The sequence below is a fragment of the Hippocampus zosterae genome, chromosome 2 (genome assembly GCF_025434085.1).
Source record: "Hippocampus zosterae strain Florida chromosome 2, ASM2543408v3, whole genome shotgun sequence".
Taxonomy (NCBI): domain Eukaryota; kingdom Metazoa; phylum Chordata; class Actinopteri; order Syngnathiformes; family Syngnathidae; genus Hippocampus; species Hippocampus zosterae.
In genome coordinates, this window is record NC_067452.1 from 40,509,729 (window position 1) to 40,520,771 (window position 11,043).

Genomic DNA, 11,043 nt, shown 5'->3' on the forward strand with positions numbered 1-11,043 from the left:
CTCTTTAACCGTCATACACAAACGCTCCCCCCCCCCCCCCTCTCGCAAATGCGACCGATCAACCCCAGCCAGGCGGACTGTGAGTCATTCCCATTTCTTCCCGCAAGGGGGCGACAGTGACCGATACATCCCCCAACGAACGTGTTGTCAGTCGATTTTTCCGGATGCACGAAATGTTTTAATGTGAGCGCGATAATCAAACCTTGACGTGTTCATTCTCTCAAAACACACTTGGGCAAATCATGCCGAAAGAAACACAGACGCATTGTTGAATGAATTTATGAATAAACCTATTTGACATGGAACCATTTGCAGTTGAGAGAACGGATGAGATCCCCACGACGACGAGTGATTCTGCGCAGCGATTGGTCAAACGACGCCCTGTGAAGGAAACGGCACAAGCTGTCAACAACCGCCACCGACGACAACCTTCTAAACTTTTTTTTTTTTTTTTTTTTTACAAACGGGCAAGTGCGCACTTTGAAATTACTGCGTTCTGTCAGGCTCGAACATGCTCTTTCCATTCTGACTCAACTTGATGGATTTGTGAGACAGCTGAGCAGCCTGGACAACACCCTGGCGGACAAAGAGCGTCAGAAGCGAGGACGACGTGAGCACAACAGAACAGTCCTCCTCCTCCTCCTCCTCACCTTGAAGCTCCTCTTCCTCTTCTGGATGTTGCGCTCGGGCTGGAAGAGGATGACGTAGAGTTTGGGAATGTAGAGCATCCCGAGGGGAACGGATGCACTGAGAGTCATGGACACGGTCAAAGTCGCCGTCTGGATGAACATCTGAGCAGAGGACGCAGCGTTTAACGGGCTGGAATGGAATCCGGATTACAATGAGTCTCAATTTTGAGTTTTGAGTGTTCCATTAACCCGCCGAGCATGTTTTTGGAATGTGTGAGGAAAGCGGAGTACCCGCAGAAAAGCCACACAGGCACGGGGACAACATGCAAACGACACACAGGAAGGCCGGAGCCGCAATCGAACCCCGGCACCTCCTCCTGCACTGTGGGGCGGATGCGTTAACCATTTGATCACTGTACCGCCCATATTACATCTAACACAGCTGATATTTATCTCATTTAATAGAGGTTATGTAATCATTATTTCTTCTGACATTTTCGTTTGACGTGGGCTTTGACATTTTTCAAATGTAAAATATAGCAAAGGATGTGAAACACAAGTCTAATATCAATATTCAGCAGCTCTAGACTAGACTAGACAGAAACAAGCTGCTTGGTTCCATAATTACAGCCTGCATCAGATTATCATTTTAATCTGTCCAATCCCAGCCGGTGTCGCTTGGATGACTGCAACACTTTTCTCCAAAGACCATTAAAAGTCTGCTTTCCTGACCTCAGACTGAACGACACCCAGCCCACCCCCCACCCCCGCCCCTTCTACAAAAAAAATCACTCACTAAAAGCTTCATGAATCCCAAACAAACATCACAACGGATTCCGTTTTTCATTACCTCAATTCGGCCACAAGATGGCGACAGTGAACTTCACAACATCGGGACACTGTCGTTTGACTTTGGTTACCATGCAGAAAGAAAGCCATTGTTTCTGTGTTCTGCACTGCATGCAGATCTTTTGCTTTGACTTTTTTTCTCCACCATGGGTCCGAAGCAAGCGACGTGTCAAATGAATTAAAAGCTTGAACTCATCGACTTTGCAAAGCGGTGCGTTTTTTTGAAAAATGACACTCCAAAGCACTGCACTCAAAGGACCTCGCCTAACGTCAAGATTTTTCTCTTGCCGGCGTTCATTCATGCAAAATCTATCAATCAGATGACTCAATTATTTGATTGGATAATCAATTCCAAAAATATGAAATAGAAGGAATTTAGGCTCGATTCTCAAGCGGCACTGTAATAGCAAGTGAGTTGGTTGGTAGGCACTCGGGCCCGAAGGATTAATTGGCTCGCTGATTTAATCGGCCGATATTAACTTTTTCTAAATCAGTGCACACACAAAAAAAGGAAAAAAAAGATTTTTTTGGGGTGTGGGGGTGGGGGGTTGTTTTCTTTTCAACACATTACAACATATGACAAAAATTCAAATATCCACTCCTCCCACCCCAAAATATGCTCCGCACCCAAAATTGTCCAGATTTTTCTTTCTGTTGTGGGATTAAAACGAAAAAACTTTGTGAGACAGTCAAAAATCATACTAAGCATTACTGGACCACCCAAAAAAACACTTGATTCCGTTTTTAATTAATCGGCAGATTAATCGCTGATCCGAATTTTATTGCAGGGAAGAGGTCGTGAGCTCCGGTGTACCTTTTCGGTGGATTGGGCCGTCCCGAAGAAGATGGGCACGAAGGCCAGCCAGACGATGCAGGTGGTGTACATGGCGAAGCCGATGGGCTTCGCCTCGTTAAAAGTCTCCGGGACCCCCCGGCTTTTCACGGCGTACACGGTGCACGTCACCTAGCGACACAAATGCGGTGGGTCAGGGCGGTGGTCGCTTGCGCGCCGTGGGCGGGGCTCGACTTCTTACCATGAGCACGATACTGTAGCCGAGGCAGCAGATGATCGACAGGTCGGACATGTCACACTTGAGAATTCCTCGGGCCAAGTCGGGGTTGGGGGGCCGCAGCTCCTCGTAGTCGACAATGGTGTGAGGCGGCACCACGGCGAACCACACAAACACGCCCAACACCTAACACGCGCGCGCACACGCACACCAACAAATCTTGAATCCCCCAAAAAGCAAGTATCCAACCATCCAAGCGGCAAATTGACCGACCATCCTACCAAACCAATCGAGGGACGAATCCAGCCGTTGGTCATAAGTGACGCATGGCGACAATTAGAGCAGCCCAGAGAAAAGTTGGCAAAATTGGTTCTTTTTGCCGAATACCTGAACCTAACGATGGACAAACGAAGCTTCATGAATCACTAAATGGCGTTTTCCATTGCATTTTCTGGAGGAGTCAAAAAGTGCTTCATGAAGCTTCGTTTTCCCATCACAGCCTGAATCGACGGTATCCGTGACGCCGGGGGAGAAACAGGAAGTGGGGTTCTCACCTGGACCGAGACCAAGACGAAGGTGATGAGCAGCTGCGACGTGGGGCTGATGAACTTGGGCGGCGTCACCGAGCGCTTGCCCTGTTCGAAGATGCGATAGATGCGATTGGTTTTGGTCAACATGGCCGAGTACGTGATGGCCATGCCCAGGCCCAGCAAGAGGCGCCGGAAGGCGCACACCACCACGCCGGGCTCAGCGATCATCAGGAAAGTGATCAAGTAGATCAAAAAGATCCCTGAGGGAGGACACGGAGTCGCATCATGAAATCATATATTGCCGCCAGCTTTAGGAAAGATATACTGTATTTTATTTTTTGTTTGAATGGGACTGGGCTCGTTTGATTTCATCTCCTTCAGCGGCACAGATCTTGTAAGTTACCAGTCTCGTGCGGGTGCACCAGTTTTTAGTGTAAACTGGTATTCTGGTCTCACGGAAAACATATTTCATCAAACACAAATATTTCAAGTCACCTCTGAAACGTGTGACAAAGCCTCATTTAAGGCGCCGGGACACTATGCCCATGTTTGAACTTCCTGAAGGGAGCAGTCCGTGCGATTCCTGCAGTCAAGTGTGAGTGATAGCGTGTCACGGTATGCATCGAACTATCGTAGAGCAACCGAATGGGTCCCCTCGATCGCTGGGAACGGTGTGGTGTCCCGTTTGTAGATTAAGCTGCAGTGGAAATCATAGAAATGTCTTTCCGCGTGCGCCCACGCAGCTTCAGGGGAACATTGGTCTCGAGTGTCAACCAACCGGTCTAAACCGGGTACCTGTTCCGAGTGTGTACCAGTCTAGTGTTTGATCCGGATCTTTATACAGCTTCAGCAGATCTTGCTGATGAGATTATCATCCGAATCGAATAAAACGAATAAAATCCAGGATAGAATTGCCCGCCCCTTCCTTAGTGCGCCTGGAGTGCGGACTATCTGGGTTTAGCATGTGCCAGTCTTTCACGTGTCACCAACCTGTCAGCAAAACGTAGCTGAGCTCCCGGCCAGAAGCTCTGACGATGGGCGTGTCGTTAAATCGGACAAAAGTGATGACGACCGTGCAGGTGGCCAGGATACCGAGCATGGAAAGGGAGGCGGGCACCAGGGCCCAGGGCGACTTCCACTCCAGTTTGATGATGGGCGTCGGACGACAGGCGGTCCTGTTGGGGACCGGCCGCATGTCCGCCGGGCACATCTCGCAGGTGAACTGGTCCACTTGGTACTGATAGCCGTCGCAGAGCTGGAGACATTTGGGCAGGGCAGAGAGAGTCCTTTCAGGTGTCAGGAGTATTGATTTGTCTGCTGACGTTTTACTTTGACTCGCGGGTGGTGAGTTTTTCAATCACTGTGGGCTACCTTGATTCATGCAAGTGGGCAAACCGATGCCGCCACGCTTAGAATAATCGCGGGTGTCGGATCAAACCCTCCAAGATCGTGTATTCGGGGCCAGGTCGCGGGGGCAACAGATTTAGGAGGGAAACCCAGACTTCCCTCTCCCCAGCCACTTCGCCAAGCTCTTCCCCGGGGGGGGGGGGGGGGGGATTCCGAGGGGTTCCGGGCCAGCCAGGAGACATCATCTCTCCAGCGTGTCATGGCTAGTCCCCGGGGCCTCCTGCCAGCGGCACGTGCCCGCAACACCTCACCAGGGAGGCGTCCAGGAGGCATCCGAATCAAGATGCCCGAGCCACTTCATCTGGCTCCTGTCGATGTGGAGGAGAAGAGGCCCTCCCGGATGAGTGAGCTTCTCGCCTTATCTCTAAGGGAGAGCCTGGACCCCACGAGGAGTAAACTCATTCTTGGCCACTCCCATCTGGGATCTCGTTCACGGGTGAGGGTGGGAACGTAAATGGAGCGGTAAAGGGAGAGCTTTGCCTACTTCAACGCAACAGACCGATAAAAATCCGTAGGTGCGTTCCAGGTTTTTACAAACTGATTTGATGACTCACTCCACACGTGCGGGTGTTATTTGTCCAAATGATTGACCAATCTGAAGCATTGGAAATGGTTCGCTCTCTTTGACGGCATTTACCTCACAGTGCCAACAACAGGGGACCCCCTTGACCATCTTCTTCCTCTCTCCTGGTTTACACGGTAAACTGCAAATGGAGTCTGGAAGCGACTTATCTCCCCCAGACCACTGCATCTCCTCCACCTGACACACACACACACACACACGTAATGACGTCTCACATAGGCGCACGCTACGCTAGTTTGGGAACGATCGTTGAGCGTTTACGTTGAGACGCAGGTTGTTGGTCCACTGGCCAATGACGTGGTAGCCGGGGTGACTGCGATTGGTCATCTGGAACTGGAAGATGTCATAACGACCCGGAGCGTCTCCGTTCTCGTTGAACAAGACGCTGGTGCCTGCACTTCCTGTTTTGACAAGACACCGCCCCCGACCCCATGTGACCACACAACTCCATTTTGTCAATGTTTTCAACTACAAATTTTCCTCAATTCTCCGGAGAATAAAAATGTGAAAAACCCAAGAATTCCAGGAAAATCCGGAGGACTTGGATCTCTGTAATCTGACCGTTGAAGTGGACGTCTCTGATGTAGCCGAGCAAGGAGCGACCCTCCACGGGGTCCATGGCGCCGCACACGCCGCCGTCGGATTGGTTGCCACAGAGCCGTTGCTGCATGCTGTGCAGGGCGTAGGCGACGGCGTATACGGCGTCAATCACAAACTGAACTTTGCCTTCCTGCTCGTACGGAGAGTCGTGGCCGATTTTCTCCTGGCCTGCAAGGGGGGGGGGGGGGGGTAAATGGACACAAGCACATTGCAATTGGTACGACTAGTGCGCGATTAACGCGAGCCGGTTTACGACGGAAAGCCGCTTGACCTCCATCTACTGGGACGCTCTTTGTCCATTTTTCTCCCATTTTTCTTGCTTTTTTTTGTGTTTTGTATTTTCGACCCCAACTCCTCCGAAAAGCTATTCTTGGAAGCACTGACACATCGTTGCAGCGGGCCAACTCGCATCAGGTCTACTGTCATGTTATACTTCAGCTGCAAAGAGAATTATTTGAGTTCACCTGTGCATTTTTTCTTGTCGGGCTCCACTTCGACGCCAGGTCGGGTGAGTTTACAACGGAAGTCGTCTTCCCAAAACTCATTGAACCAAATGTTCCGGCGGTTGTTCTCCAGTGAGCGAGACATAAAGTACTCGTCAAAGCCTGGAACACAAACACATCCTCTTGCCGGAGTGCACACATGAACAGTATTCAACTCACTTGACAATGCGTGAGGGATTTGCTCCGGGGGGAACCAAATTTCAAAGGCGCAGTTAAGTTGAAGTCCCCACGTCGTAGCAAAAACGAGAACACACAGTCTGTGTGTGTGTGTGTGTGTGTGTGTGTGTGTGTGTGTGTGTGTGTGTGTGTGTTCTTACGGTCTATGGACGCTCGTTTGGGGAGGATGGTGACGGCCCCCTCGGCGACGTCCTCCAACTCCATGACGGGCGAGCTCTTGGCTCCCCAGCTGTCAGAGCCCACAAACAGGAAGTGGCCAGTCAGGTTGGCACGCTTGGCCGCCTCCAGAACCTGTCTGTCACAAGCGAAGGGGCCGGATTATGGTTGGTCGCCCAGAGGACGGGATGGATTTGGCGGCGAGCGTTTACTTGATGTCGTCCTCGTTGGCAAAGATGATGATCCCCCTGGCGTTGCTGGTCTCCATCAAACGATTGACGATCTTGTCAAACTCGCCGTCTGTTGGCTCACGGGGAATCTTCACCGACTGGGCGATACACACGCCACCTGAAACAGATGTCGTTTTATCTATGACTTATCATAGACATGACAAGAATCGCAGCTATAACATTGTAATAACGTGACAGAACCGGGCCTATTACATTGTAATAACACAATTATCAGTTTATATCAATGTATGCCATTCCAAACACAGATATTTATGTGATTTGTGTCTGTGAATGGACAAGCAGCTGTTGAAAGGGGCCGGTATGCCTCAAAGAGAATAGCCATCTGACCGGCCTCTCTTGAGATCTGCACGAAGGCGTCCACTCCGCTCTCGCCGTAGTTTCCCTCGGAGGCCAAGGTGGACACGTAGTTCCAGCCCAGGGCTTTGACGATGTCCAGCATGGCCTGCGCCTGGTACGAGTCCGGCGGCACCACCCGGGAGAAGAAGTCGTAGCGGTTGTTGTCGCTCAATTCCGGTGCGGTCGATGCGTAGCTCACCTGAGGGATCTGAGCGACCGGCACAATGCGTCAGCGACCGATCCAGATCGGAAAGATAGATGCGTGCGTGGAGGGTAATGCCAAGACACACAGGGACATTCTTAGTGTGAATGCATAGCCAGACGATGCATTGGGGAAGTGAATGGACAGACATGTTTACGTTTCGCGTGTGAATGGATAGACGAGGTCCGGACAAAGACAAGGACAAACGGCAGTCAAAGGGATTACGGTCGTTGCGCAACAAGCCCAAATATGTGCCACGCTTCAATCAAGGGAGTAACAATCACATTAGGACGCATTGTGTGCGTTGGCAGATTAACATTTCACAAAAGCGAAATGAGATGAGCGGAAGGTTACCATGGCGACCGCGTTAGCGTGTTCACGTTAGCCTGCTCATCACTGTTGGATTATTTCCTGTGACGGACGTCTTTCAAGTTGCTTCTGATTGCCTGTTGCGTGTCAGCCCCGCCTACTTTCACTGCACTGCTCTTGGACGCCCCCCACCCCTACTCCTGCCCTCGTGTGTGTGTGTGTGTGTGTGTGTGCGTATGCACACACGCTCGCAGTTAAGAACATTAAAAGCAGCAGTGAAGCAGACACTAATTGCTTCAAAATTAATCCGGCATGCATAGTGTGTGCTTTTCCAGTGGAGAAAAAATAATAATAATAATAAATTTAAGCGATTATGATAACCAGCATGTATGAAATTAATTTATTTGTGTTTTGGATCAAATGAATTAATCAATCGCTAACTAATCGATCATCAAATGAACTGAAAACGACTGTGATAATCGATTCATCGATGATTCATCTTAAAAATTGGCCAAATGGTCCGATTTGAGCTGTTCAGAAGGTTTGATATCGACTCGTGATCTTTTGCGTTGAGACAAAATCCGACTTTGGAGAACAATGAACATTTCTGGTAGAGAGCAAAGCAGAAATTCCATCATGATCAATTCGTGGGGAAAAAATCATTTAATCTGTGACATTAAAAAAAACGGGCTGCGCAACACATTTTTGGACTTGACCTTTTCATGCATGTAAACTTTTCAAGATGGAATTTTTTCACAACAATTCTGAATTTGCCTCAAGCAGATCAGGTTTGATCGCCATCATAATGTAATAATATTGTAATAATATAATAATATAACATGTATTGTAGTCCTATATTTAGGGTTAGGTTGAGCAACAGGTGGATTTTTTTCCCCCCTGAAATTTTATCGCAATAAATTTCAACACGTGGTAAAATGTGCATGGCGCAATCTAAAAAAAAACAATAATCCAAACAAAAACCTGTTGCAGTGGACAAAAATATGACTTTTTTTTTTTTAAGCTGGCATGAAAAACGCATTTCATGACGCATAAATCCATCATGGATTATAATTTGCTGTTGTTGATTGATGCCATTCGACGAATCAAATCATCTAGACGGTGATCGATTCTAATATTTGATCGGGACAGCCCACATGGACAGCTGGGATAAGTAAAGGGCAACCACCCCCTACAAAAAAAAAAAATCAGGGTGGCGGGGCGAGTTACCTCAAAGAGCCGCAGGATGTTGGCCACCATGATGGACACAGAGCTCGCCGAGGCGCCGATCACCGCCACCACGCGCTCGGGCTTCCGGATGAGGGGAGGCCGTCCGTCGGAGCAGCGGATGTCGGACGTGTCCTTCTGGATGATCGCCTGCACGAAGGTTAGCGACTGCTCCAGGGCGTACGTGTCCCGGGAGCACGTGTCCAGGATGCGAGCGCCCAGCGTGACGTTGGGCAGCAGCGCCGGGTCGCCGTTGATGCGGTCCAGCGCGTACAACATGGCCTCCATGCGGTGGATGCCCTTCTCCTTCTTCAGCTCGCCGCAGGGCAGGCCGTGGGGGCCGCGGGCGTGGATGGGGAACAGGCCGCCCAGGGTGATGTCGCCCGGGATCTTGATGGAGTGGGGGTGGAAATGCTGGTGGGAGGCCCACGCCCGCACCGAGAGATCCAGGAGGAGGAGGAGGACGACCGATGAGGTCATTCTGATTCTGCGAGCCGCACTTGGTTTCTCTTCATCCTGCCGCTGTGTGCTGCCTGCGACCAATCAATACAGGAGCCAATCAATCGCAGACTTAAAAGAAAATCACCCCCTTCCCCCTCCCCCTTTCGTTGCGGGTTTGGACAGTTTGTCTTGATTTTGTTCTGCCTCTTGTTTATTTTAGGTGTCATTCCACTCTTGGCCACTACATGGCGCCACAGCATTTTGTTTGACTCCAAATTGAAAAGAAGACTGAAGTATTTCAGCTCAGCCCACAGACGGATATAATAACCTGGACTGCTCATGACACCTGTCTCACCGGCGGCCATCTTACGTTTCCACCGCCTAAGCTAGCTTGACTTAAAAACAGTGAATTCTCCGCAGCAAGAAGGTGGAAGTTGGACTTTTCCGATCCCCGCCCACCCCCGCCGAGACCAAGCTCAGCCCGGACTGCCAATTGTATCCAAAAAGTCGTTTGATTGCCACAATGCGGTGGCAAAGCATGACCTGAAGCCAGTGATGGGGAAACAAAGCTTCATGAAGCACTTTTTGACTCTTCTAGATGATGCTCTTGGTTTAATGCAATGGAAATGTCCAAAATTCCACTGCATCTTTAAACCGAGAGTGCCATCTAAATACCGGTAAATCAAAAACAAGTGCTTCATGAAGCTTCGCTTGTCCATCAGTCCCCGAAGCTCCTCCCTTCAGTTCCTTGCCACCAACATGCCATGTCTCAACTTCCACAAATCCATTTTTCATACACTTGCCTGTCCAAATCGAACTTCCAGCCACTGCTGCGTCTCGCTACCAAACTATTTGCCTCAACCAATGACATCTCCTTTTCGACGGGGACATTGCAACTTCAAACTGTAGCTCAGAAGCGGCAAATCTGCCCGGTTGGCTCATCCGATTGCGAACCAGTAGGCTCGATCTCACAGAGCCCCGGTTAAAATTTTCCTTCATGTAAGATGTGCACTGTCACCGGGCTCACGTTGAATTTTCACCCTGAGGCTTATTTTTTTTTGAATTATTTCATGTGCACTTCAAGTTGATTATGAGGTGAACCCCCGCCCCCACTCCACCTGCTGCAAGAGCGCAATCTGGATTATTGTCGACATTTGATCCTCAGGAATGAAACACTGGACCAACGTCAGCTGTTCGATGAGCGCTTAGCAAATAAATTGTTTTAACCACAATATCAGTCATCAGAAATAGCCACACGCGTTCAAATGTCTTGTCGTTAATCAAGAAGCTTACTTACGCAGCGAGTGCCTCCTCTCGGGTCAGGTAGGAGGGGGTTGCTGGGGGTTCACGTCCCGGCTGCCCCACTGTGGAGATTCTGCTCTGGTCAAGCTCACCTGGCGGATGGGGAAGTTATCGACCACGTAACGCAGACGCTCCAATCAACACAGAGTGTGTGTGTGTGTGTGTGTGTGTGGGGAGGACTTATGGAGAAGCGGTCGTTGGCTGACAGTGACCTCTAGTGGTGAGGCCATAAATCAAGTCTGACAAATGTCAGCCAATTTTATTTTGGGCAAGTGGCTGAACTCAATTCAATCATCAGGATCCAACTCAAATTTTAAGGTAGATGTTTTATCTACTTTAAAAAATGCAGTTGGATCCAAATGATTTTTGTGCAAACGCTTGGCAAAATAAAATTGATGACATTCAACAAAACGTTTGTCAATGCACCCCAAACCGCCATGATTTTTTTTTGGTGTTACACAGGCTTTTAACAAAGAAAAATAACACTGTATTCTGAAGATGTCAATATTAAAAAACAGACTCAAAATGGCAAGA

At 49.4% G+C, this 11,043-nt stretch overlaps 1 protein-coding gene across 1 annotated transcript; it reads right to left on the reverse strand.

The window, feature by feature from the left end:
- Positions 1 to 263: 263 nt before the first annotated feature.
- On the reverse strand, positions 264 to 10,643 carry grm6a (glutamate receptor, metabotropic 6a). Its single transcript, XM_052054443.1, has 16 exons — positions 10,505 to 10,643; positions 8,770 to 9,299; positions 7,023 to 7,239; positions 6,657 to 6,792; positions 6,429 to 6,583; positions 6,073 to 6,213; positions 5,570 to 5,776; positions 5,270 to 5,409; positions 5,063 to 5,185; positions 4,009 to 4,273; positions 3,043 to 3,278; positions 2,513 to 2,674; positions 2,293 to 2,442; positions 651 to 791; positions 480 to 576; positions 264 to 381 (listed from the first exon to the last, which is right to left on the reverse strand). Exons 2-15 carry the CDS (start codon positions 9,244 to 9,246, stop codon positions 487 to 489), a joined length of 2,640 nt encoding a protein of 879 aa, XP_051910403.1. The 5' UTR covers positions 9,247 to 9,299; positions 10,505 to 10,643; the 3' UTR covers positions 264 to 381; positions 480 to 486.
- Between the last annotated feature and the right edge of the window lie 400 nt (positions 10,644 to 11,043).